Genomic DNA, 27,153 nt, shown 5'->3' with positions numbered 1-27,153 from the left:
TGGCTGCGCAGCCCGGACGCGCCACCACCCGGGGGCCGCCGCCGCCGCCGCCGCCAGAGCCACCGCCACCGGACTGGCCGCCCGCGCCGGCAGACCTCTTCTCCTCGGGCCGGGGTCTTGGGGTTCGTCTTTGCTTCTTGCCTTTACCCCCCTTCCACCCCCTTCCCAAGTCTAGATGCAGACGGGCGGTGGAGATGGGCCCGGGCGCGCGCAAGTTTGCGCTCCTGCCTCCAGGGCGGTGGAGAGCCGGGAGCAGCGCAGAGCAGGTGACTCCCAGCCTTCGGGCCCATGGGAACTTTTAAATGAGAGATTTTCTCGCTTGTTCTGCCTCCTGCGTTTCTCCCCGCCGCTCCCCTTGTGTCCTCTCTCCCGTCTCTTCTTTTCTTCTGTTTCTCTCCTCTCTTCTCTGCTCTTTCTCTCTCCTTCCCTAGGGCGACTCTTCCAAACCCCATCACTTTCTCCCCATCCTCCCTTTGTGGGAGTCTGTGTGCCTCCCCCAGATTTGGAGGTATTCTCTGCAGACCCGCTAGGAGCCGGGGTTGGGAGGCGGAATCTCAGAGAACGCACAGCGGAGGCGCAGCTTCGGCCTCTGTTCTATCCCGGGGTGCCCCGGACGTGCCTGGCAAGGCCCCCCAGCCTTGGAGTCTCGCAAAGGCTTGGCGGGTGCGGCGGGGATCAGGGGCGGGAAAATGGTGCGGATAACGGGGCGGTTAGAGCATCCTGCCTTGACCGTGACATTCGCGGAAGACGCGAGATCATCAGTCTGGAGATAAAAAGGGACCCACTTTTTTTTTTAATCCGCCGGCAAATCTCGTTAAGTTTCTTCTGATAAGTGGTTCTAGCACCCGCCCCTTCTCCCCGCTTCCCAGTCCCCGTCCTTCCAAACGCCCCACTCTTCGCTCTCCCCCTCCCCCAAAGCCATTGAGCTAGGGAGAAAATCGGGGCACTGAGGCATGCAGTTAATAACTGCCGAGTGCCTTGCAATTCCGGGTCTGCACTCGAGTTGGGGCTACAGTTTGGTGGCCAACTGAGACGGGCAGGACTGCGAGCTGTGCCTGCCGGCTTAAATGATGCTAAAGTGGCCTTTCTGGAAGAGTGGGGGTTGTGGAGGCAGAGAGAGAGAGAGAGAGAGAGAGAGAGAGAGAGAGAGAGAATTGGGCAGCCACATTGGGCTTGGCACGAAGGCCAATGGTAATCGTATTCCCTGCTAATGTTTGTAAATGAGACCCGGGCACGGCTGGGGGACAGCGTCTTTATTTATGATTGATGTTCTGTAACATAAGGAATGACAAGAACGTGGCACACAAGAGGAGAGGAACCAGAAGGGCTGGCGAAAGCCCTTTGCAGGGTCCTATTGTTATTCTGGGCTGGAGAAAATTTCCGCGGCGAGATTTACAGCGCTGGTATTTGCTCCCTGTCGGCCGGAATGTCAGTTAACACAATTTTCATTAGATAACTCGTTTTCAATCCGGGGAGCTCGGGCTGCAGCCCGGGGAGAGGCAGGGGCTGGGTGCTGAGGGGTGGGTGCGGCTCCCGGGGGGCTAATGTCTGAGCTGGGGAGGTTGGAACCTCACTCTCTTCAATCTTCTACCCAGGGGGTCTTTTGTAGAACGGTTGAGGTCACCCAAATCTTGATTCCAGCTGGATGCCCATTGATCTGGGAACCCTTTGTTAGGGTTTTAGAAGATGCATAGATGGAAAGCAAATTTGAACTGGAAAGGATGAAGGTAAGGGGTGGTGGAGGGGTTTGTTCAGGTGATGGGGAGATAGGACCCAGACCTCCCAGCCTACAAAGTGAATGTGTGAAGGGGGGGTTGTTCGTTAAGACAATGGCTGGTGTGTCTGGCACACCGGAGAAGGCTCTCAGGGAAGGGGGGTAAACTCATTTACATCGATATTAAGTGGAGGGGGTATCCCTGTGGGAGTTTGCAAGGCAGCACACTTCTAGAAAGCAGAGAAATAAACGTGGCAGCCGTGGCCTCGTGCAAACATTTTGGCCCTCCATCTGCCGTGTTCCCCACCCCCAGCCTGAAATCTTCAGTTGGTCCCCTGGCCAACAGGCCGCAGCCCCCCACCCCATATCCTCACTGATGGCATTTTTGTTGGAAGTGGATTAGGAGCCTAAGCACTTTGGTCTGGGATCCTCTCTTGTACATAATGCCAGTGACTCCTACGACACATTTTTATTTTCATTTTTCCCCCTCCCCTGTTTTCCTCTTATAGGGGAGATAGACAGAAAGGAGAACTTCTGCCGGCTTGTTCTGAGATCCAGGTAGGAGAGGCAGGTCCCCGTGCCCAGGCCTGGGCAGCCAGAGAGCCCTGGTCCCGCATCCTGAGGCTGAGCTGCCTGTGATGGTGAGGAGGTGGGTGGCTTTCACTCCTGGCTGTTCAGGTTGAATGGTTTCTCACAGCGTGGTTGCTGAGCATTAAAGTGGCCTAGGCAGCATAGGCCGCCCCGTGTCCCCAGGCCATACCACGTCGCTGACACCGTACTGATCCTGGCAAGAAAGGTGACCTTGTACCAGCCCGGCGTCCAGCTCTCCGGAAACGTATATTTTTCAAAAATGGAAGCGTTCCAGTTATTATTCCTTCCAGCACTGTCTCTGTACACAGCAGGGCTGTTTTCCTAGGCTGGAAGTCAGTCAACAACCTTAATGACTTTGGGCCGATGGTAAAGGTGATCTGAGATATGCCACCCTACTCCGGCACTCCTGAAACTACCTCCCCCCATCTTTGCTTCTTTTTTGCCTTTGCTGCTAGCAGCTCAGGAAACGAGAAGAAATAAAATTCCATCCAAAGATAATGCTAGGCATATTTCATTTGGTTATAAGATTGCTTTATGGTGAACATTACTAATGCAGTATTTTTTTATGGCTTTTCTGTGTATAATCGTCGTAACCGGATTCATACCTTTATGATTTTCTTTTTCTGCTTAACTTTCTACTTTTTTACGGTGCTCTGGGTCCAGTCTCCCATGCTGTCTTCCCTGACTCCAAAGAGGGTTAATTGAGCTAACAATGAGCTGGGGGGCACCCAGTCCAAATGAGCGTCCCCAGACCAAATGCTCATCTGTTTCTGGGGAGGAAGGAGCTTGGCCGATAGGATTACATAGTACTAATTTGGGAGGAAGGGGCAAATTCTGCTTCGGATGTCAGCAGTTGGGAGGCAGATCAACAGTATAAGCAAAGAGAGGCCGGACTTTTCCAAGGAGTTCGGAGAAACTTCCGGGAACACTCAATCTCCTGGCGCAGGAGAGCAAGATGGTGCTTGATGGAATATTTTCCCCTGCTCAAAGTTTAGAAAAGAGCAGGGATGTGATTAAAATATTATAACCTTATGATATTCTGAAGTGCATAAATTTTACATATCAGCCACAGAGAGTTTAGACATCCATTAGAGCCTCTGACAGCTTGACTTATCTAAATGTGCTATCATTTAACAATGTGTCAAAATTCCTCTTTCTATAGATGACAGCAGTAAATAAGCTATCAGCCCTGTTGGCGGAATCCTAACTTTGGAAACTTCGCCATAATAGAATTACTGCCGAGGTCCAATTGCAGCCGAGGTGGGGAGTGTGAGCCCGCAGAGCTTGGCATGGCTCAGCCCCCTGAGAGGGGTTGGCATTAGGTGAGGACCGCTCTGAGAATAAGACAAACCCTTGGACTCCCTTATAACTCCAGCCAGTGGGTGACCCCATTCCCTCTGCCTCTCCAAGTCCATAGAACCCACACCCTGTGGCCCTTTTCTGCAGAAAGAGCTAGAAACAGGTGTTGAGAATTTATTTAAAGAACCCAGCAGCCTTTTCTGGGTATCCCAAAATTGTAGTTTCTCAACTTGACAGAGATTGCTTCTCAAAGACAGGCTCTCTCTTTGAATGCAAGAAGAAAAAATAAGCAACATCTCATCCCTCGCTGGTTTTGCTGTTGGGGGTCTTGAAATTTCTTTTATTAATACTTGAATTCACTGTAGAAAATGGAGAAACCACGGACCAGCTAAAAGAAGCAAATAAGTGTCTCGGTGGGTTATTTCAGATGAGCACGGTGCTATTTTGACCAGAGGGAACAGCTTTTCTGATGCTGGTGGTGGTTTTTCTTTCTTTTTCTTTTCTTCTTCTTTTTTTTTTTTTAAACTCTCCTGTTAAAAAGAGGATTCTATCTTCGAACTTGACATTCTGTCGTGGTAACCTTTCTTCCGGCAGATGGGATTTCAAACGTGAGCACCTTGGCTGGTGCTAAATATATGGTCCTGGATGATGGTAGACAGGGCTGCCCAGAAACTGTGGTTTTCTGTGCTACTTCTGAAAGGGCTGAATTTCCGGCGGCTTCCTGGCTATCTAATTCAAAGGCTGGGCCTGGCAGAGGTAAAGCATTGGAAGGGGACTCAGGTGGTGACCTGCCTTTGTTCCTGGCCTTGGGATTCAGGGTCCCATCTTCTGTTTGATATTTTTCCTCTGGAGGTGCTCGTTATTTATGATGTTGTCATATGCTGGAGGGTGTCAGGGATGGTAGAGGTTGGCAGGGGGGAAGGACCCCAAGACCTGTATTCTGTGGCCTCTAGCACTCCTGGGTGAACCATCCCACATCACAGGTCTCCTGCTTCTTAGCCCATGAAGTCAGCTGGCTGTGCCCACCTTTGCTGTACGAGTTATTGTAAAGGTGAAGGATGCTGTCACCTTTGTGGGTCACTTAAATGCGTTGTCTTCTTCTTTTTTGTTTTTTCAGGACGGAGTCTGGCTCTGCCACCCAGGCTAGAGTGCAATGGCGCAATCTTGGCTAACTGCAACCTCCGCCTCCCAGGTTCACGTGATTCCCAAGTAGTTGGAACTATGGGCGCAAGCCACCATGCTTGGCTGATTTTTGTGTTTTTAGTAGAGACAGGGTTTTGCAGTGTTGACCAGGCTGGTCTTGAACTCCTGACCTCAAATGATCCGCCAGCCTCGGCCTCTCAAAGTGCTGGGATTACAAGTGTGATGACCTTGGGCCCCTCCCCTTCCTTCTCCATCGTGGTCATGGTGGTGGGGCTATTGACCTTTTAAGCAGTATTTTTGAAACAAAAAATTATATCTAGGATGGAGTTACTTGGTTTCTAAGCCTCAATGAGCCCTTCACCAAAATGACTTGTAGTGTTTTGGAGGATGTAGACTTTATATTCCTATTATGGCCCAGGCGAGGTGGTTTATGCCTATAATCCCAGCACTTTGGGAGGCTGAGGCGGGAGGATTGCTTGAGGTCAGGAGTTTGAGACCAGCCTGGGCAACATAGTGATACCCCTTATCTACAAAAAAATAAAAAAAATTAGCTGGACATGGTGGCACCTGCCTGCAGTCCCAGATACTCAGGAGGCTGAGGTGGGAGAATTGCTTGAGCCCAAGAGGTGGAGGCTGCACTGAGCTATGATCATACCAGTGCACTCCAGTCTGAGCAACTGAGCAAGACCCTGTTTAAAAAAGAAAAAGAAAAAAATATACTCCTATCATGTTTAGATTAAAATTCAAATTCTTTTCCCCTGACAGATCCCCCAGGATCTGCCCTATTCTCTCTATCTCTCTGACTCCCTCTCCAACCACTGTCCCACAGCGGCCTTCTCTTTGTCTCACAAACACATCGAGCACATTCCCACCTCAGGGCCTTTGCATGTATGCTTTCTTCTGCCTGAGACCCTTTTCCTCCCATCTCCCTGTGGTTGTCTCCTTCATCTCTTTCATTCTGAGCCCAGATGTCATGACCACTCAGCCTAAAGAAAACTAAAGAAGCTTCCACCACTGGTTCCCCACTGTAATATGCAGATGTGCTCCCATATTGCTAAGGACACCCCAGAGGGTTTTGACCATAGAACCCTTTCAGGGTATGATCTCTTTCTACACATGCTAGGTTTACCATCAGATGGGGCCAACCTTCTTCTGTAGAGTTGGATAATAATACACTGGGCTTCGTGGGCCATAAGCCTCCACTCTGCCATTAGCATGAAACAGCCGTAGACAATAAGAATGAATGGACGTGGCTGTGTTCCAATAAAACTTTATTTATACAAACAGGCAGGGGGCCGGATTTGGCCTGACAGCTGTAGTTTGCCTGCCCTGCGTCTACTGTTCTATGTCATGGCTGTCACATATAGGCTGTGGCATGGCTGAAGTTTTAACTTTCTAGTTAAGAGTATTAAAGTGGATCAAACTCAGTTCCCAAAACTTGTTCTAGACCCTTGCCCTCCAGAGAGAAGCATGAAAAGTCAGGGTGGTAAGAGGCCCCTGCCTGGCTTCAAATCCTGACTCCATTACCTACCAGCTGTGTGACCTTGGATGAGTCACTTAACCTCTCCAAGCCTTACTTTCTTTGACTTTAAATGGGACTAATAATAGTCTCCACCTTCTAGGTTGTTCAGGAAGATTAAACCACTTTGAACATGAAAGGGTTTAGCACAGTGTGGGCACACAGTTGCTGCCCTGTGAGTCTGAGTGACTTCGTATTGTCATTGGTATTTTTAGAGTATGAGAGGAGAAAACCAAATAAACAGCAGTGGCTGGAACTTGCTGGCCTTGCAGGCGGTTTTAAAGATTTCTGGGCAAGTTTTCTCTTCTCTCTTACTCCATTGGAGGTTTACTATATTAGTATTGTACTAATATTATATGTAGTATCTTATATTTTGGGAGCTCTGACTACAGAAATTGCAGATTGGGAGCTATGTCGGGCCCATGGATGTGTCTGTCTAGATTAGTGTGATATTTAAAAACCCTTTTGTGTAAGTTGTCAGCATTTAGAACGCAGGAGATTTACCTAAGAAATCTAGGTGACTAGTGTCCCCTGAAAATCAGGAGCTCTGGCCACACTGGGCAGGTCCGATGGAGAAGGGGAGTGGAGACCTGGGAGGGACATTCCAGGCAGAGGGAACAGTCAGTGCCAGGGCCCTGTGCCAGGGGTCCTCAGTGGGTCAGGCTAGCTGTCGGGGTCCTGGGGAAGGTCTTCTCTGTAGCTCAAGGCCACAGGTTGCACCTTCCCAGTGCCTAGTTCCAGAAGAGGCTGCATTTCCAGAACAAATGAAAGGCTCCTGACTAACCCATGAAGATACCTGGTTAGTAGGGTTCAGAGCCTGCTGTCTCTGCTTCTTCCCAGGAGCCCACATCCCCAAAAATGGGCCTGTGGCTGTCCCCTGAAACCCCTCCTGAGCACACCCCAGCCTCTGCCACTCTTCAGTTCGGCCCAGTGAAACAGTAGTTGCAGGATATGCATTTGTCATTGAAAAGAAAGAAAGAAAGAAATCAATCAATCCTTTGGCCTCTTTGGCCTGAGCTGGTCGTTTGCCCAGAGACGCTGGGGGCCCAGCGGTGCTTAAGACTCTGTGAGCCGCCCGTCGCTCAAGCTGGACGGGGTAAATGGCTCCCCAGGAACCATTATGGTCGACTGACTTGCCCAGCCGCCGGTGTGGACTGTGGGTGCTGCGGATCCGGAGACCACAGGGGTCACAGGGGCCGCCAGCCCAGGGCAGATTTCCCTGAGTGGGGCCATTACTCCTAGACCTTGCTGCTACAGACACCTGCGAGTGTCTGTCATCCGCTACGAGTGTCTGTGGGTGCGGGTGTCCCAGGGGATGTGGTGTGCAGAATCAAGCCCTACACCCTCCACCACCAAAGACTACCTGGACTCTGGAGCCAGGAGGCCAGGGTTCAAATCCCAGCTCTGCCACTTACCAGCTGTGTGACCTTGGGTGAGTCACTTAACCTTTCTGAGCCTCACTTTTCTCATATATAAAATGGGGATAATAGTAGTAGTCACCTCCTTAAGAATTGTTGTGATGACGTTTATTATTATTTCTTTGAGACAGGGTCTCACTCTGTCACCCAGGCTGGAGTGCAGTGGTGCCATCAGAGCTCACTGCAGCCTCAACCTCCTAGGCTCAGGTGATCTTCCCATCTCAGCCTCCCAAGTAGCTGGGATTATAGGTGCACCACCACCACGCCTGGCTTTTTTTTTTTAAATGTAATGGAGGTCTCACCATGCTACCCAGGCTAGTCTTGAACTCCTGAGCTTAAGTGATTCTCCCACCTCAACCTTTCAAAGTGCTAGGATTACAGGTGTGAGCCACTGTGCCCAGCCTGTTTTGAGGATTAAGTGAGTTAATGCATAGGAAGCGCTGAGATCCATGCCCAGCACATTGAAACATGATATAATGTTAAAATGAATAATAATTGCAATTATCCTTCACTCCAGAACTGTACATTCACCACTTATGGTATAATTAATGATTATATATAAAAACATAAATACAATAACTAATAATTACATATTAAAGATGATATAGCAAGCAAGGAAGGCAAGGTGCCAGCTCTCTCAGAGCCCACAGGCCACGGGATGAGTGGATGCATGTGTCATTTCACGGATGGGCAAGGGGAATAGATTCCAAGATAGCATATGGCAAAGGAATTGCCTGGGTCTGGACCTCAGGGGATGCTTCCTGGAAGAAATGATCCTTCCGTTGAGATCTCAAGGACAAGGTTAGGGAAAAGCATCTCAGAAGAGGGAATAGCATTTGCGGAGACCCCAAGGAGGGTGGAAGAATTGTGCCTCCAAGGAACTGAAGGAAGCAGTATGGCCAACGGAAGATTCTGAGCAGGCTATTGGGCCTGCCCCATCCTCACTTTTGCCACCTGCCAATGAGAAGTAGGGATGGAGGATATAACATGACACTGCATGACCAGGTGCGGTGGCTCATGCCTGTAATCCCAGCACTTTGGGAGAGTGAGGCAGGCAGATCATTTGAGGTCAGGCATTTGAGACCAGCCTGGCCAACATGGTGAAACCCTGTCCCTACTAAAAATACAAAAATTAGCCAAGTGCGGTGGCTCATGCCTGTAATCCCAGCACTCCAGGAGGTACCATTGCTACACCCATCTTCCAGATGAGAAGACCATGCCTCTGAAAGGGGAAATAACTTGCCCAAAGACATATATCTAGAAAGAAAGGAGAAGAGCTAGGATTTGAATCCTAGTTGCCCTGTGCATACTCGTGAGATAGAAATGGTAGTAGGAGAAAGGGCATTCCATGAGAATGCATCGTGCCCATCTTCAACTTCAGGGAGTGTGATTGGCCCCCATGCTGCACTGAAAATCCATCCCATAGCTGGCCCAGCCAGGGGCAGAGTACAGCAGAAATTCTGGCGCAGACTCGTGCCTGGGACATACGGGACCCCTCTGCTAACTCCATGGCAGTCTAGGAGCTTCCATCAACCAAACAACCTTCCTCCTGTCCTTCTGTCCTCTCTCTCCTTCATACTGGCTCCCTCCAGCAGGTGCAGACGTTGACCCTTACATATCTCTTTGCCATATAACTGTGCCTTCAAGTCTGTTTCTTGTCCCACAGGAAAGAAGAAATGGGATTGGGACATGTGCATGAGGCTCTCAGGGTGTAGGAGACTCTCCATTGAGGTTGCTGTCATGTCTTGGGGGAGGCCGGGGAGCTGTCAACTCCCAGCACTGTCTCTTTCCTGGTTACTTGTCCTTACTTGCCCTCAAGCTTTAGGATCCCCCCATCCTATCCCCCTCCCATCCCTGCCACTCCCCCCCTCTTTATTCAAGCCCCTGTGGCCTCCTTGCTGTGCCTCAAACAAGCCAAGCATGTCCCAGCCTCAGGGTCTTGACACTTACTGTTCCTTCTCTCTGAGACAATTTCCAGACACCTCCCTTCAGTTAGTTCCGTCCTCTACTTGAATACCACCTCCTCAGAGAGGTCCTCCTTGACTTCTCTTTCCAAATCAGCTCCCCTCTCCTCACTTTACCTCACCTGATGTGATTAATATTTATTTGTGTATTTATTTGTTCATTTATCTGCTTCCCTCTCTGGGGAGGGCAGGGACATAGTAAGTGCTCAATAAATATTTGAATGATGGGGTGGCTGAATCCACAGGAGGGATGAGGTTGGGGGCAGTTGTCCCTTGACTTCACCTTGAAGGGCAGTCTTGGGGGACCCCTGGCTGCTTCACCCCTCACTGGCTCTTAAAAGTTGCTGGGAATTGGGCACCGGCCTCAGGCCTGTGGCAAATGAGGGTTTACCTTTAGCTCCATCAGTCTCACCTTAGGGTGACCCCACTTCCAACCTAGGAGGCAGCTCCCATCTAATTAATATATCTATTTATTAATTGCTGGCAGGCTGCAGGTCATAAGCGATGATTTGATGCCCTCAGCCACAGAGAGCTGAAAGCATCCCTATAACCTGTGAGATGGCTGTCGTCTGGGACACAAGACAGTCAGTTAATGTCCTCAGACCCAGGTGACATTCTTCTCCTGATTCCCAGGCCCACTGGATCAGCCCAGCAGGCATGAGAATGTGGCCTGGGTCTCTGGGCAGTGATCCCAGGGTTGAGGGGCTTTCTTTCCCACCATGCCCAGGGACCCCTTGTTTATAATCAGGCAGGAGACCCATCTTTCCTTCTGTGGCTGGGCCCCAGTTTTTCTGTCTAGAATGGAGCATCCCTGGTTTGTTGAGACAGGTCATTTATTCATTTGATGAGCATTATTCAGCCCCAGCTATGTGTCCCAAGCTGCCTGAGATGTTGGGAGTGTAGCACAGAACAAAACAGACCAAGTCCTGCCCTCATAAAGCGTCTACTTCATAATCATTTGGAGGTAGAAGTACTTTTCTTCAAGGATCGTGAGAAGTAGAAAGTGACAGCTCCATGTAGACACTTGGCCTAGGGCTGGGCATGTTGTGAGCCTTTCCTAATGGTGATCATTATTCATTGCTATTTATTATCTTTATTAGCAGTTGTTATTATTATCTTTCTTAAAATGGAAGGGCATTTCCTGTTGAATTTCAGTTGCCTTGGGAGCTGCACCTGCAATGATGGGAGCTGGGCTTGGAGCGGTCAGATCTTGCTTCAGACCCCGATCTTGCCACTTCCTCACTGGGAGGCTTTCGGCAACTCCCCAGTTTTGTAAGCCTCAGCTTCCTCATCCGTAAAATGGTACTGAAACACAGCCCCTACCTCACAGGGACATTGAGAAGATTTGATTTGATGGAGAGCCCATAACACACATTTGGGACACCATCATTCCCCAATAAACAAGAGCAACTAGTATTGCCTTTATTATTATTGCCATCGTTGTTGTTTGTCATTCACCTCCGAGGCCTCACTGGTCAGCTCAGAAGTGCCCAAATCTGGGTGGAGCCTAGAGATTGATTTGTAGTATTAGCTGCTCAGGTATCAGATGAGAGAGGCTCACCTGAACTCCAGCCAGGCGCAGGAACCCCCACGACACTCTGTGAGGACAGGAATCTAACCTGGGTCTTTCTCCCAGCGTGGCCCACCTGGAGCCAGCAGCCAGCAGCCAGGTGCACTGGCTCTTTGCAGAGAAGCTTGGGACAGGAGGTCAGGCCTCCCTGCATGCCGCTTGGCAGGGCTTAGCAAGGCTGGGCCTGGCTTTGTGGGTCAGAAGACAGCTTGCAGAGAGGCCTGTGCAGGCCTGGGATTTCTTTAACAAATGGTGCTTGCACTCTTACTGCAATGCCAGACGGTGTTCACAGCCCTTTATATTGTCTTATTTTTAATTCCCACAGCAACTTTATGAAAGGAAAACTATGACCATTCCCATTTTACAGATGAGCAGAGTAAGGCACAGAAGGCTTAGTCCCTGGCTACTGCCAGGAAGCAGCCCAGCATGGACTTGAACCCAAGACCCAGGGCTGTTGGCCACCCATATTCCTGCTCTGGCCTCGCTAATGGCCAGAGGTGCCCCTCCCAGGACTGATGTCTGTCTCATGCCACTGCTGAGGTTCCCCCATCTGCAGTCACTATGTCAGTATTTTTCTCTTTATGCTTTTTTTTTTTAGGCAGAGTCTGGCTGTGTTGCCCAGGCTGGAGTGCAGTGGCGCAGTCTCGGCTCACTGCAGCCTCCGCCTCCCAGGTTCAAGCGATTCTCCTGCTTCAGCCTCCCAAGTAGCTGGGATTACAAGCGTGCACCACCACGCCTGGCTAATTTTTGTATTTTCAATAGAGACGGGGTTTCACCATGTTGGCCAGGCTGGTCTTGAATTCCTGACCTCATGTGATCTGCCTGCCTCGGCCTCCCAAAGTGCTGGGATTGCAGGCGTGAGCCGCCGCTCCCGGCCCCTTTCTGTTCTTTTCAAAAACCTTGTAAGATACCTTGCCACCGTCAACTCATGGAAATGGATTTGGGCCCCAAAGCCTGAGAAGCATGGGTCGGGGGAAGGCGAGAGAAAGCTCCCCGCTCCCAGCTGGGAGCCTATCTCCCAGCCTGGAGAATGAGCGCCACCCATCCATCCAGGGCCCCGCTGGGTCCTGGAGCCGTGTGGCGCGCCCTGTCGTCCGGCCTGCGTTCCGCAAGATGGAATTCTCGGCCGGGGCTGATAATAAGCAGGTATTGATTGCTGCCGTGGTCATTATCAAGATTTATTTAGTCAATATGGCCTCCCCGGTCAATAAATCGTGTCGTTGATAAAGAAGGAAGGAGATAGACTTGTAGCCTTTATTGAAAAAGTTTTTTAGATTTTTTTTTAAAGCCAAGTCCAGCCCTCCTTTCTGTGGCTGAACTACAGTTCGCGTTTTTACCTTATAAGCTCTTTCTTCCATGGCAGACCTTACACTCATTGCTCTGGCTCCAGGAACCAAGGACTTGGGGCTGGGGCTGGGCCTGGAGAATGGTCCCTGGCCTTCGTTCTTTCATTGAATCTTCCCAGCATCCCTCGGGGCAGGCTCTGGTGTCACCCTGTTTTGCAGCTGAGGCTACTGAGGCCCAGGGAGGTTCATTCCCTAGCCCAAGGCCACACAAGACTCAGACCCAGACAGTCCGGCCAGAGTCTTTGCTCTGAATCTGACGTGAATCCATCAGATAGCAGATATTTCTTGAGCACGCGCTATCGGCCCCGCACAATGCCCGGTGCTGGGTGTGGCAGGGCAAGCTAAACAAATAAATGTGTAATGACAGAAATAGAAAGAATGGAGGAAAGAGTGCTAAAATCACATGGAGGGGCCGCCTGTTTATTCAGGGTGATGATGGAGGCCCACACTGGAGGCTGAGACCTGATCCATGAAGAGGAGCTGTGCAGGCACAGTTCAGGAGGGGGAGGTCACAGCTCCAGGAGGAGCCTGTGCAAAGGCCCTGAGGTGGGACTCCGCTTGGAACGTCCTGGAACCAAAGGGAGGCCAGTGAGACTAGAGAGGGGAGAAGAGAGGAGGGAGAGCAGTCACAGGGGGAAGTGGTTACTGCTCACACAGGCCCTTTTAGACCACGGCAGTGGCTGTATTCCTTTGGATTCTATTCTCGTGGAAGTGGGAAAATATTGAGGGTCTAAAACGGGAGAAATGAGATCCAATTTATGTTTGGCTCCCACTGGGTTCAGCCTGATAGGAAACACTGAAGGGAGGGAGGGGACATTTGGAAAATAGGCAAAGGAGAGTGTCTGTGACGAACTGGATGTTGTAATCTCTGCCCAGAGAGGGGTCTTCGTAGTGGGAAGCCTTTGGGCACACAAATGTTTTAAGGACTAGCACTCTACAGCATTGTGGGGGTGAAGAGGCTGCCATGGGGACATGCCTGGTACCCCCAGCAAGGTGACAGCTGTGCCTCCTTGGTAAGGGCGTGGCTGGTTTTCTGTGTGAGTGACCAGCTGGTGTGGATTTGTAGGCTTTTAGCGGCAGGCATGCAGTGGGCAAGGGGTGCTTTCTCTTCTCCTGGACATAGAGCAGGTGCAAAGAGGGTCATGAGGGGCTTGGGTTATGTTCTGAGAAGGGCCCTTTGCCCAGTGGTCTCTGTGGGCTTTACTACCAATGTGTTTCTAGGTGCCACTTGTTAGGAAAGGCCATAAAAGCATGAGGTGACTAAGACAGCTTGGCTGTAGAGCCCGGGCCACAGGCAGGCGTTCTGTCCCAGGGGTCGTGTGCTGACCTTCGTATATGGGGATGCTGTTAGGTGTAAGAGAGGTTGGGTGTCTACCTGGGGGACTGCAGGGGATATGGGCTGGAGTATGGAATAAAGATAACTTTTTTCACCCATTAGTTTTGTCTAATCTGTGAGCACCTGTGGACTGGAAGTCTAGCAGGGGTTGGGGGATCACCTCTTTATCATCCATCACCCACTCATCCACCACCCACCCAACATTGTCTTATCTGCTGTTTCATAAATCTGCTCTCTCATCCACTGTAATATCCACCTAACACTTTATCCAGCTGTGCTTCCCCATTTCTTACTGATCTTAACTATCCATCCATCTGTTCACTCATCCATCCATCCATGAATCTTTCCATCCATCCATCTATGAATTCATCCATCCACGAATTCATCCATCCATCCATCCATCCATGAATTCCTCCACCCCTTCACCCACCCAATTCATCTATCCATTCATCCACTTAGCCACCCAGCAACCTTCTCATCCACCCATCCACATATTTGTACATCCAACAAAAATCCCTTCTTCCATGCATGCATCCATCCAGCATCTACTTAGCCAACACTAGGAATGTAAAGATGAAAAGAAAGCAGTCCCTGTTCTTAAGAATGCTTTCGGCCGGGCGTGGTGGCTCAAGCCTGTAATCCCAGCACTTTGGGAGGCCGAGATGCGTGGATCACGAGGTCAGGAGATGGAGACCATCCTGGCTAACACGGTGAAACCCCGTCTCTACTAAAAAATACAAAAAAACTAGCCGGACGAGGTGGCGGGCACCTGTAGTCCCAGCTACTCGGGAGGCTGAGGTAGGAGAATGGCGTGAACCCGGGAGGCAGAGATTGCAGTGAGCTGAGATCCAGTCACTGCACTCCAGCCTGGGTGACAGAGCGAGACTCCATCTCAAAAAAAAAAAAAAAAAAAAAAAAAAAAATGCTTTTGATTGGTGGAGGAGTCAACTGTAGTGAAATAACCCCAAAATGACATCATCAGCACAGTAATCAGAGGCTGTACACAGAGCTGTGGGACTAAGAGGGGAGACAAGCACTGGCCCTTCAGGCCTGTGAGACTGGTGAGGGCTGCTGGAGAGGATTCTAGGCTTGGGACATGTAGTTCTCCCCTCCTTCCCCATCTGGATTCAGTGATATTCTCTAGCCTAGGCAGAGGGTGGGTGGTCTCAGAGGGCAACCTGCCTTCAAGGAGACACCACAGGAACCATGGTCACCAAACCCTGGATGGGCCCAGGAGGGACCAAACTCTATCCTGTAGCAGATTGGAGCCCAGCAAGGTCTTTGAGAGACTTTTTTGGGCAAGGAGGATGGTCTGTGACCAAGGAGGTGGACAAGGCAGGTCACCAGGTCTGCCACTAGGACAGGGGCTCCCTGGTCTTACTGTTCAATGCAGATTAGCAGTCCCTAACCTCTGCATGGTGCTTGGAGCCTGTCAGAAATGGTTCCACCCGCCTATGCTGTTGGACCACCTCCCAGTCTGCAGAGGAGGAAACTGAGGCACAAGGGTATATGAAGGAAGGCAGGGCAGAGAAACCCTTCACCAACATCCTCCTCTCCTGCTCAGCCACATTTATAGAGCATCTGGCTCACACTCGATCCCATTTCTGTATCTCCCACCCACCCCACCACTTCCCCCACAGAGCCCCCTCTTGGCCCTCCTGATACTGCATTCTCTTCATTTTCCTCCTACCTCTTGCCGCCACTTCCCTGTTTCTTTTCAGACCCATCCTCCTCTGACTGACCTCTAATTATGTCGGTCCTTTCAAGGTCCCTCTCTTCTCACTCTGTGTCCTGACCCTGTGTGACCTCATCTGTATCCACAACATCACTGCCTCCCAGCTCTCCAGTCTCTGCCTCTGGGTGCCAAACTTCTCAGTACAACAGCCTTCTTGACATTTCTTTCTTTCCTTTTAAGCCACTTTATTGACTTTTCTTGAATATCTGTCTCAAAGATGTCTCCAGGTCAAGACGTTCAAAACCTAATTTTTCTCTCCATTGTAGGGTCTTCATCTTAGGGATGGCTCCATCCGGGTCTACAGAACAGAAACGTGGGAGCTACCCTGATTACCTCCCTCTCCTGTATGCCTCCCATGTCCAGTTCATCACTAAATCCTGGGGATTTACCTCCTAGATACCTCCTGCTTCCCATCTCCTACCTTCATCTCCACCATTGTCACTTGGACCCATGCCCCCATTGCCTCTCCCTTGGACTTTGGTCTCCTAATTTCTTCCTTTGCTGACTCTGGCTTCTCCACTCTCTTGACCACAGCACCAAGTGAGGTTATTAAAAATTGGTTAAGAAGTTTTTAATAGAAGTTTAAGAAGAAGAGTTTCCAGGGGACGATGAAGAGAGGTTGGTTAATGGGTACAAACATACAATTAGATAGAAGGAATACATTCTAATGTTCGATAGCAGAGCAGGATGACTATAGTTAACAGCAGTGTATTGTGTATTTCAAAATAGCTAGAAGAGAGGACTTGGAATGTTTCCAGTACCTGGGTGATGGAAATCCTAAATACCCTGACTCGATCATTCCACATTCTATGCATGTAACAAAATATTACATGTACCCCATAAATATATATACAAATATTATGTATCAATGAAAAATGCATTTTGTTTTAAAAAGTACTATTTCCAGTGGCCCTCCATTGCTTTTGAGGTGAAAGCCTCGATGTAACTAACCTTCCATGCTCAGCATGGATTGGTCACTGCCCTCTGTTCTTGGTTTATAGTGTCGTTCAAGTCTTCTGTTTTCTTGTTGATCTTCTGTCTAGTTGTTCTGTGCACTGTTGAAAGTGGGGTGTTGAAGTCTACAACTATTGTTAAATTGTCTATTTCTCCATTTCTGTCAGTTTTTGCTTCATATATTTTAGTGTTCTGTTATTAGGTACATATATACATTTATAATTGTTATCTCTTGCTGACAGATTGGCCCTTTTATGTAGCAAATGTCCTTTCCCTAGTAATTTTTTTTTTTTTTTTTTGCTTTAGAGTCTATTTTGTCTGATACTCGTATAGTTACTCCCAGTTTCTTATGGTGGCTGTTTGCATTATATGTTTCTGCATCCTTTAACTTTCCATCTGTTCATGTCCTTGAATCTAAAGCGTGTCTCCTATAGACAACATGTAGTTGGATCATGTTTTTTATCCAGTCTGAAAAACTCTGCTCTTTGATTGGATTGTTTAATCCATTCATATTTAATGCTATTATTGCTATAGTAGAATTTATCTGCCATTTTCCTTTTTGTTTTCTATATCTTTTTATTCCTGTTTCTCTTTTACTACTTTCTTTTGCATTGAGTGAATATTCTCTAATGTAATTTTAATTTAATTGTGAGGTTTTCCTTAACTATATTATTTGAGAATTTTCTTAGTGGTTGCACTAGGGTTTACCATATATAGTAACTTATAATAATCAAATTCAGATCTATATTAGTGTAATTCAGCATGCCCTTCGTTCTTTTTTAATCGGCACATTATAACTGTACATGTGCCCTCTGTTCTTGATCCTGAGCCACATTCCCTGTGCCCCCCATGTTCCTTGTTTCCTTGTTTCCTTCCTTCCTGCACCATAGCCCCCCGGGTGACCTGCTCTCTCTGCCTACGACACTCTTCCCATACTTCTTCCCATCAACTCCTCCTTGATCCTTGGAACTTACTCAATATCATTTCCTTGGGGCAGCTGCCTGCTCCAGCTCATATGGCCCCATGAGGCTGTGCACCCCNTGCTATAGTAGAATTTATCTGCCATTTTCCTTTTTGTTTTCTATATCTTTTTATTCCTGTTTCTCTTTTACTACTTTCTTTTGCATTGAGTGAATATTCTCTAATGTAATTTTAATTTAATTGTGAGGTTTTCCTTAACTATATTATTTGAGAATTTTCTTAGTGGTTGCACTAGGGTTTACCATATATAGTAACTTATAATAATCAAATTCAGATCTATATTAGTGTAATTCAGCATGCCCTTCGTTCTTTTTTAATCGGCACATTATAACTGTACATGTGCCCTCTGTTCTTGATCCTGAGCCACATTCCCTGTGCCCCCCATGTTCCTTGTTTCCTTGTTTCCTTCCTTCCTGCACCATAGCCCCCCGGGTGACCTGCTCTCTCTGCCTACGACACTCTTCCCATACTTCTTCCCATCAACTCCTCCTTGATCCTTGGAACTTACTCAATATCATTTCCTTGGGGCAGCTGCCTGCTCCAGCTCATATGGCCCCATGAGGCTGTGCACCCCATCTTTACAGCACTTACCATAGCAGGTGTCAGACATAGCTCCGTGGGTTACTGATGAACACCTGCCTCCCTCGTGGACTCTCATCACCATGAGGGTATGGAGCAGTGTGTTTGTGGGTCTTTTCGTTTTTGTGTCTGTGTCCTTGTGTGTGTATCTTAGTGTGTTTCTGTGTGTGTGTCTTTGTGTCTGTGTTTTTCTGAGTGTGTCTCTGAATGTGTGCCTGTGTATCTTCATCCACACGTGGAGATCTGTGTGTGTGTGTGTGTCAGTGTGTGTCTTCGTTTATTTGTGCACCTTAGTATGTCTCTGTGTGTGTTTGTGTGCTCATGCTCCCAGGCAGAACTTCTTTCAACATCTCCTTGCCTTGCAATTATATTCTGTCTTGTTTGGTGTGGCATTTAATGACTTCCCCAAAGCTAAGCATGGCCCCTGGAGAGGTGATCTCACTGTGATGGAGGTGACATGGCCATGTGGGGCCAGTGGCAGGCACTGCCTCCCCAGGATTGCCTGCTGCACCTGCTGAAGCTTCCCCACCCCTACCTTCATCCCTTTGAGGGGAAAACCCCAGACAGGTAGCTTGGTGCAGGGGCAAAGCAGGGTTCTTGCCGAACAGACTGACTCTGCTCTTGCCACCTACATAAGGCAGCAAGAGGACTACTCCGTGCCTCAGTTTTCTCATCTGCAAAATGGGGGTAGCAAAAATAATCCCCTCATAGCATCTCCACATGAAGGAAATAGGCGACTCTACATGCAGGGCCCAGCACGGTGCCTGGCACATACCAGGGGCTCCGGAAATGTGATTTTGTCTCTCGTGCTTGCTCCTCCATGACTCTTGCCCCAGCAGTGGGAGAGCGATTTCCCACTAAGTCCCACTAATGACTAAGAAATGCTCTTCCTTCAAGGGGGCCCTTTTCCAGTGTCATCTCTGGGGCCATCTAAGGACTGTACACCTGCTCTAGTGAAAGCAACGTCCTAACCCACTTATGCTGAGATGTTCAGAGGCCTCCCGTGGACACACAGCATTTCCCCAGCAGAGATGGGATTTAGCCCCAAGAGTATTCTAGGAATCTGCCACGTACTTCCAAAGTCTCCAGCCTTAGCATTCTGTCTCACTAGCTCCGCTTCTACATCCTCCGTACTCCTCACACTTCCCAGCATTGCATTTTCTGTTTCCTCTGCCTGGAATGCTGTTCACGTTGCTCTTAGTAGGCCCCCGCCCTCTTTCCCTGACTCTGCGCTGGGTTGGATGTCTTCTTTTACCTCTCACTTGGACATCCCTGGCCTGGGCTGCTTTCCATGCTTCCAGATGATTCCGCAGTTCCTTGTTGGTCTCCCCTATCAGATGGTGAACTCATTACCATACATCAAAGCTACAGTACTTGGTGTGGTGATTTGGTCAACATTGAATGCCTGGTGACCTGATCAGAGGCCCCCTTTTAAAAACTCAGAATCGGGCACAGTGTCTCATGCCTATAATCCTAACACTTTGGGAGGCCACGGCGGGTGGATCACCTGAGGTCAGGAGTTCGAGACCAGCCTGGCCAACATGACAAAACTTGTCTCTACTAAAAATACAAAAATTAGTCAGGCATGGTGGCACATGCCTGTAATCTCAGCTACTCAGGAGGCTGAGGCAGGAGAATTGCTTGAATCCAGGAGGCGGAGGTTGCAATGAGCCGAGATCGCGCCACTGCAGTCTAGCCTGGGCGGCAGAGTAATACTCCATCTCAACAACAACAACAACAACAAAAAACCAGATTCCTGGCTTTCTCTTCAGTGCGAGAGCTGGCGTCCCCGGGCCTGCATTTCACACAAGGCTGGGTTCTGGGGGTGCAGGTTTCCCATTTTGCAAAACCTCTGCTGAGCCCAGGCCTCCCTGTGCAGCTTTCAGTGTGGCCCTCATATAAGCATGTGAGTTATAGCAACCTCACCCTAGGCATTAGCTGTGCTGACTTTTGTGACTGGTGTGGAGGTGACTCTGCCTTCTCTGGCCTCAGTAGAGCCATTCCAGATAATGGGCAGAATTTACGTGACCTTTCAGGGATGAGAGCAGCTCAGAAGAGCTTTTTAAATTTTTTAAAATTTTATTTTTATTTATTTCTAGTTTAACAACCACTTGCCAAGGGTTGCTATGTGACTCTAAGTACTTTCTAAATATCATCATTTAGCGGTTTAATTCCCATAACAATTCTATGGTGTAGACATTCTTCTTTGAGATGGAGTCTCACTCTGTCACCGAGGCTGGAGTGCAGTGGTGTGATCTTGGCTCACTGCAGCCTCTGCCTCCCAGGTTCAAGAGATTCTCTCACCTCAGACTCCCGAGTAGCTAGGACTACAGGCGGGCACCACCACGCCTGGCTCATTTTTGTATTTTTAGTAGAGATGAGGTTTCACCATCTTGACCAGGCTGGCCTTGAACTCCTGACCTCAGGCGATCCGCCTCCCTCAGCCTCCCAAAGTGCTGGGATTACAGGCATGAGCCACCACACACGGCCCTAGACACTCTTCATATTCTCATTTTGCAGAGGAGGAAGGTGAGGCACAGAAAGTTTAAGTGACTTGTGCAAGGGCCACACAGCGGAGCCAGGCAGCCTGACTCTGTAGTCCATGTTCGTACGCTCTCCTGCCTCGTGTTATTTCTCTTTACTATGCAAAGCAGAGACTATGTATCCCTGGGACAGGGCTACTGCATGTCCAGGTTCCCTCTTTTCTCCCCAGAAGCTGCTGTATGCACAGATTGGCCTTGTAAAGGTCTAATGTGATGGTGGGTGGCTCTTGGTGGACCATGTTGTCTGGCAGGAGTGGGGGCCTGGGCCCGAATTGCTGGGACAAGCATCAGGGATGTCAGAGTCCCAGGGTCCACTGTCAGAGCTGGTCAACATAGCAGCAGACACTGGGGGACCAGGCCGATTTCCTGTCCTTCCTATCTTGGGGTAGCTAGACCCTGGGCCCCTCGGGCCACCAGCCTGGAAGTCTCTCTGAGGCGGCCCCGACCCTCGGAGGACATCCTCTTCAGCCTCCACGAGCAAAGGGGTTGGTCCCACGGCCCTTGGCCTACTTTGTGAAATTCATCTCTGGAAAAAAATTATTCTCTGAGCAAAGCAGAGCATCTTGGCATATCGTGGTGGGTGAGGCCTGCTGAGGCCGTCTGCCTCCCTGGAGGGGGCGAGGAGAGAAACCAAGGCCCAGCTCCTGCTTCCCGCCTGGCCCCCAAGGTGGGGTGCCCTGAGGAAGGCAGCCCCCCCTCCCCCAGCCCCTGGAGCTTGCCCGACTGCCCCAGCGGCCCCATTGGCGCATGTTTCCTGTCCCCTGCCCAGGATGGCACCCCTAGAAGATAGGGGCTGGCCCAGCCACCCTACAGGTAAGTAGGCTTGAGCCAGAGGGTAATTTGTTTCTGTGGGTTGTATTGATGAGCTGCCCTAATTAGGCACCTTGCTAATGAGAATCAAACCACTTCGCTGGGAGTCGGGCGGATCACAGCCTAGATCTGCTGTGAGCGGCCATGGTCCTGAGCAGGCCGCTTAGCTGCACGGCTCTCAGTGTTATCTTCTGTAACACGGGGCTTCCTGCGTTCTTTCCCCTCCACGGCTAGATCGTGCAGTTTACTGTGCCCCTGGAGACCTTGAGGGCTGTTGAGATCCGAGGCAAAAGGCGGAGGCCAATTGTGGCTTTCTTTGGGTGTTCTTGTCACTGGTGGACAGATCCATGGACGCATTTCTCATGCCGGCCTCTTGGATAGATCTGTCAGGGAAGGAGGATGCTGGAGATGAAGACTGTTCTTAACATGTGTGACTGCATGTGTCTGTGTAAACACAGCAGTCATTTGTTGCTGGGTAGCAAGTCACCCAAACTTAGTGGACAGAAACAACTCTTGTATACCTGATTCTGTGGGCTGGAATTAGGACGGAGCCCAGCTGGATCAGCTTGTCCCCACTGCATGATAGCTGGGGCTTCATCTGGGCAGATTCAACATTTGGGGGTAACTTGACAACTCCCACATCTGACAATTGATGCTGGCTGTCGGCTAGAACCTGAACTACCTGCAGGAACCCCAGTGTGTGACTGTCCCCAGGGTCTCTCTGTGTGGGCTCCTTTGGGCTTCCTCATAGCATGGTGGTTGGGTTCTGAGAGGGAGCGTCCTGAGAGAGCCAGGTGGAAGTGAAGGTGTTTTCATGCTCTTGCCTTGCAAGTTGCTAGTATCATTTCCGTCTACTCTGCTGGTCAGGGCAGTAACAAAGGTTGGCCCAGGATCAAAGGGAGGAAGATGTAGATCCCACCACTGGGTGGAAGGAGTGTCAAGGTCACCTTGCAGGAAGCCTGGGTGGCGAGGGATATTATGGCAGCCATCTTTAGAAAAGACAGTTGGCTACAGTGAGGGTGATGGTGGTGGTGAGTCAGGTGACTCAGGCTGATTGTGACAGGCTGTAAAGGGAGCAAGTGTGGCAGGAAGTGGCTGAGTAGGAGAGTAGATGTGACAGGAGGTTGTGTGAAGTGAGTTTGTGTGACAGGATGTAGCCAAGTAGGGAGTGGGTGTGACAGGAGGATGTGTGAGGGGAGTGAGTGTGACAGGAGGTTGTGTGGGGGAGTGAGCGTAACAAGAAGTGGCCAGGCTGGAATGGTTGTGACAAGAGGTTGTGTGAGGGGATTCAGTGTGACAGGAGATTGTGTGGGGGAGTGAGTGTGACAGGAAGTGGCCAAGTAGGGAGTGAGTGTGACAGGAAGTGGCTAAGCTGGAATGGTTGTGACAGGAGGTTGTGTGAAGAGAGTAAGTATGACAGCAAATGGCCTGAGCTGCAGTGGGTGTGATAGGAAGTGGCCCCGTAGCAATTAAGTGTGACAAGAAATTGTGTGGGGGAGTGAGTGTGACAGGAAGTGACCAAGCTGGAGTGGATGTGACAGGAGGTTGTGTGAGGGGAGTGGGTGTGGCAGGAGGTTATATGAGGGAAGTTAGTGGGACAGAGATTGCTATGTGAGTAGAGTGGAGTGGGTGTGACAGGAAGTGGCCACTGGAGATCTGGCTTTGTCTGCCATGATGGAAGTGGGCCTGCCAGTGACAGGGCCCTAGATGCTGACAGCACCATCTTTCCTTGCTTTCCAAGCTGCTCTCTTGAGGGCCTGAGTGTGACCAGGCCGATTCCAACATGGGGACCCAGGCCTCCTTACACGGGCCACATCTTGCTCCCTGCCCCAGCCTCCACCATCTTCCTGTCTTCCTGTGGGCCCCTCGCTCCCCACTCCTGCCAGCAGCCTCCCCTTCTTCCAGAAAGAGTGACTCCCACCTCAACAGCCTGGAAGCATTCCAACTACCGTACTTTTCTTCAAATAAAAGCAGCTAATTAACATTATTCTTTAATTATTGCCTTTATCAACAAGGGGTCTGATTTCTACCAGCAGGATAGTTGCTTTCCCTTAAACTACCCAAGTGAATGCTTCAGTTCCTGGTGCTTTTGAAATGAATTTGATGTCATCTGCCCAGAGTCACTTAATGGGGACGCTTGGGTAATGACTGAACGCGCTAACTCCGTTAGCAGCCCTGGAAGCATGTAATTTGGCCCCTCAGGCAACAGCACTTTTGAAATCTCTGGATAGTTTTGAACTCTCTGTTCTTAATTAAATATGCAATTTTTCACGGTAACCAGGTTAATTCTTTTGTGTTGTGTTGTAATACTGTTAGGAATTTTCATAGTTCTTATTAAACATTATTCAGGCATTGTGAATTCCATAATTAAAAAAAATGAAAAGAACAAAGCTTGATTCACTCCTTTCTTTTCCCTGGCTAATTTATCAAATGAATTTTGCAAATTTTTCTTTCTGTCCCCAGACAGTGTGGCAAGTGTTTTAAAGGGGAAGGATTTAATTGCCCTGTAGGGATTGGCTGGTTATGAAGGATTTGGCTGTTTGATTAGTAAACCCAGTTGGGAATGGTCTAATGCTCCATGATCTTAAAAATTGTCTGATTGTACCCTCTCCAAGGAGGCCTCTCTCTTCGTTATGTAGAGCATCAGCTTCACACAAGTGTGATTATTAGGTAGTGAGGAAAGGGGAGAGAGAAAGATCTGACTTTACTTTAAATTAGGGATCTTGGGAGATTTTTACCCCCATTTCCCTGGCTAGGGAAGAAGGGAGAACACTGAAGAGACAGAGAGAGAGAGAGAGACAGAGACGGAGCAGTTCTCTCATCTCAGGTACAGGAGAAGCTGGAGGGTAGCTGAAAGGGTGGGGCCCAAGGAGACGTTTTAGTGCATCCTTGCAGATAGTGGTGTTACGGGAAAGGGGTCCCGAGCGAGACCCCAAGATCTCACGCAAAAAAGAATTCAGGGGCAGCCCGCAGTGCAAAGAAAAGCAAGTTTATTAAGAAAGTAACATGGTGAAAGAACAGCTACTCCATAGACAGAGTAGGATGTTCCCGAAAATAAGAGGAGGAACGCATCCACCCTAGGTACAACACTCGTATATACGGGGAGATATGCTCTGTGACAAGGGTTTGTGATAAAGAATTAATTTTCTTAATTACTATATTTTGCAATAATCAATATTGTTATCTTTAAAGCAAAATTAGGAATCCCTTTGTTCTCCAAATATTGGGATATCTGTACACTCCCAAGTGTGGGTCTGTTTAGTAAACATTGTTAATTTGTTCCCTTAACCATAAACATCTAGAGGCTCGGGATGCTGAACTTTCTGAGGATGCAGCCCAGCAGGTCCCAGCCTCATTTTCCAGCCCTCGCTCAAAATGGAGTCGCTCTGGTTCAAATGCCTCTGACAGTGGCACCTACCACACAGGTCAGCTGGAGAGGGGCCCTCTTTGCAGGACTTCTAGGGGAGTTGGGAGGGGAAGAGGGCTATGTTTCCATTCTGGAATTGGGCCCAGTCTCTGAAAAAATATGCAGACTCCACACGGAGCAAACTGGGTAGAAATAACCATATCGCCCAAATGTCCTTGATAAGGCTAGGTCCCGCCTGGCCCCAGCATGGGGCTTCTAGGGAGAAATAGCCAGGCCAACTCCCAATGAGGAGAGCAGGACCACTGCCTGATTCCCAGACCGTTTTGTTGTCTATGAGGGCCCCATTGATGCCTCAGTTTCCCTCACCTTCCAAATGGGGCACGTGACTCTTCTGACTTTCCTGGGTCCCCCCACCCAGGGTCAGCTTTCTATATCCTAGAGGTGGGGAGGTGGGAGATGAAGTGGGGGCAGGGTGGCAGGAGCCAGATCATGTGGGGCCTTGAGGCTTTGAGGCCCTATGGTGAGGACGTGGGATTGTTTTCTAAAGATAGAGCCCCTTACATATTGGAGGAGAGGGAGGGTGATATGGAAGGGGTGCTACCAAGGAGAAGGTGGTCGTGGGGGGTCCTCAGTTCTGGCTGGGATGCCGAGGGTGGGGGCAGGGAGGGGAGTGTTGGGGAGAGCATGGGCCCCTTTCTCCCCAGCTTACCCCTACCAGACCTAGCCCTGACCTCTGGGGAAGCCCCCTTCCCCGCCCCCACCTTGGGATCCCGACTGACATGGTTTTTCCAGCAGGTCCAGGGCTCCATTTAGAAGGCACTCCCGGGAAATCGTGGCAGGGAGGTGGCAGTGACTTCTGTTAAGTCTTATGGCAATGTCCTTTCTTGATTCTCTTGGTTAAAACCAAGTCTGGGACCCCGAACTGTGCCTTGAGAGATCTTTATTGAAACTGAATCATGACCCCACACCCTCTCCCCAATTGAAAAGCTTTAAGTGGCTCCCTGTTGTTTATGGGACAAAGTCCAAAGTTGTACCTTAAGAGGCTGGTCATGAGCACCTCCCCTCACCCTCATCCAATCCCACCATGCCATCTCTTATCACTCCCAAATCCTCCAGCCAGGGTTAAATTATTACCCAGCCCTCAAATGCCTTACGCTGTCTTACCTCCGGACCTTGGCGTATCCTGGTGCCCCTGCCTGGAACTCCCTTTCTAAAATCACTGTACAAATGGACACACTTCTCTCGTCTTTCGTGTCTAATCTGGGAGGCTCTCCTGAACCTCCTGACTGGATTAGGGGGCTCCCCCACAATAATACACATCATAGTTGATTGAGGTTCTTTGGCTGGTCTTTTTAAGACCCATGAGGGCAGCATTTGTATCTGTCTTCTTGACTCTTGTCACAAGCACAGAGTTTGGCACATATTAGATGCTCAATAAATGCCCATGGATGGGCCAGAGTTTTGGGAAGCAGAGATCTCACTCTTGAACTTGCTGGAACCCAGCAGGAAACAGGGGTTCTATCTGGCTTGCAGATAATGAGACAAGCAAACTCCCTTTCCCTCAGGCCCAGCCCGGCCCAGCCTGCAGCTCTGGAAGGTTCTGTTGGAGCTGACAGCCTCTGGGAAGTGAGGACTAGACAAAATCCCTTCTCTAAGGGCCAAGGAAAAAGTTAGGCCATTGCGGCCACCGTCCGGAAGCATAAAGGGAAGCCTTAGCCCCTTCTTCTTTCTGCCCTATTGTCAGCTTCATCCTCTGGAAGGCCAAGTGCCAGGGACAAAGATGAAGAGATGTGACACAGTTATCGTTCCTCCAAGAGAGGCGTGAGGCCTTCAGAAAGGAAGCAGTGACACCTGCCACCTCCCAGCCTTGGGATTCCAGGACCTCCAGCTGGCCCTGCTGCCCACCCCCCGCTTCCTTGGGGCTGTTCATGGGAGGTTTCCCCTCATGGCTGTGGCCCTGCAGAGGCCAGGCCCTGATCAGTGAGTCTCTGCAGGACCAAGCTGTCCCCAGATGTGCACATGCACGGGCACACACACACACAAAGCAAGGTGGATGCCTGGCTTCCTGAGCTGCACCCAGGACCCCTGCACACCGCAGTCCACAGCATCCTTTGCTCTCCTTTCTTCCTATTTTTATTCCTGTTTGAGTCACTATGGGACAAAGAGGAGAGCCGCTGAAGAAAGCTTTTCGGGATGGGGGAGGAGGAGGGAAGCATGGCCATAGAAGGGTTTTCGGGGAATCCCACGACTGCAAGGGAAAGAAGGGCTTTTAAAAAGTAATTTG

General features: G+C 49.7%; 1 protein-coding gene across 1 annotated transcript in view; it reads left to right on the top strand.

Moving 5' to 3' along the window:
- Positions 1-65: 65 nt before the first annotated feature.
- CUX2 (cut like homeobox 2) overlaps positions 66-27,153 on the top strand; it is a gene marked incomplete at its 5' end in the record, with an annotated part of 322,096 nt that continues 295,008 nt past the window's right edge. The window contains one exon of the mRNA XM_017895882.1: positions 66-122. Coding sequence (XP_017751371.1) covers positions 66-122 — 57 coding nt within the window. The remainder of the gene's footprint in view (positions 123-27,153) is intronic.

The sequence above is a fragment of the Rhinopithecus bieti genome, unplaced genomic scaffold, assembly GCF_001698545.2.
Source record: "Rhinopithecus bieti isolate Rb0 unplaced genomic scaffold, ASM169854v2 scaffold_947, whole genome shotgun sequence".
In the NCBI taxonomy this organism is placed as follows: Eukaryota; Metazoa; Chordata; class Mammalia; order Primates; family Cercopithecidae; genus Rhinopithecus; species Rhinopithecus bieti.
This window is presented reverse-complemented; position numbering and strand designations above follow the sequence as displayed.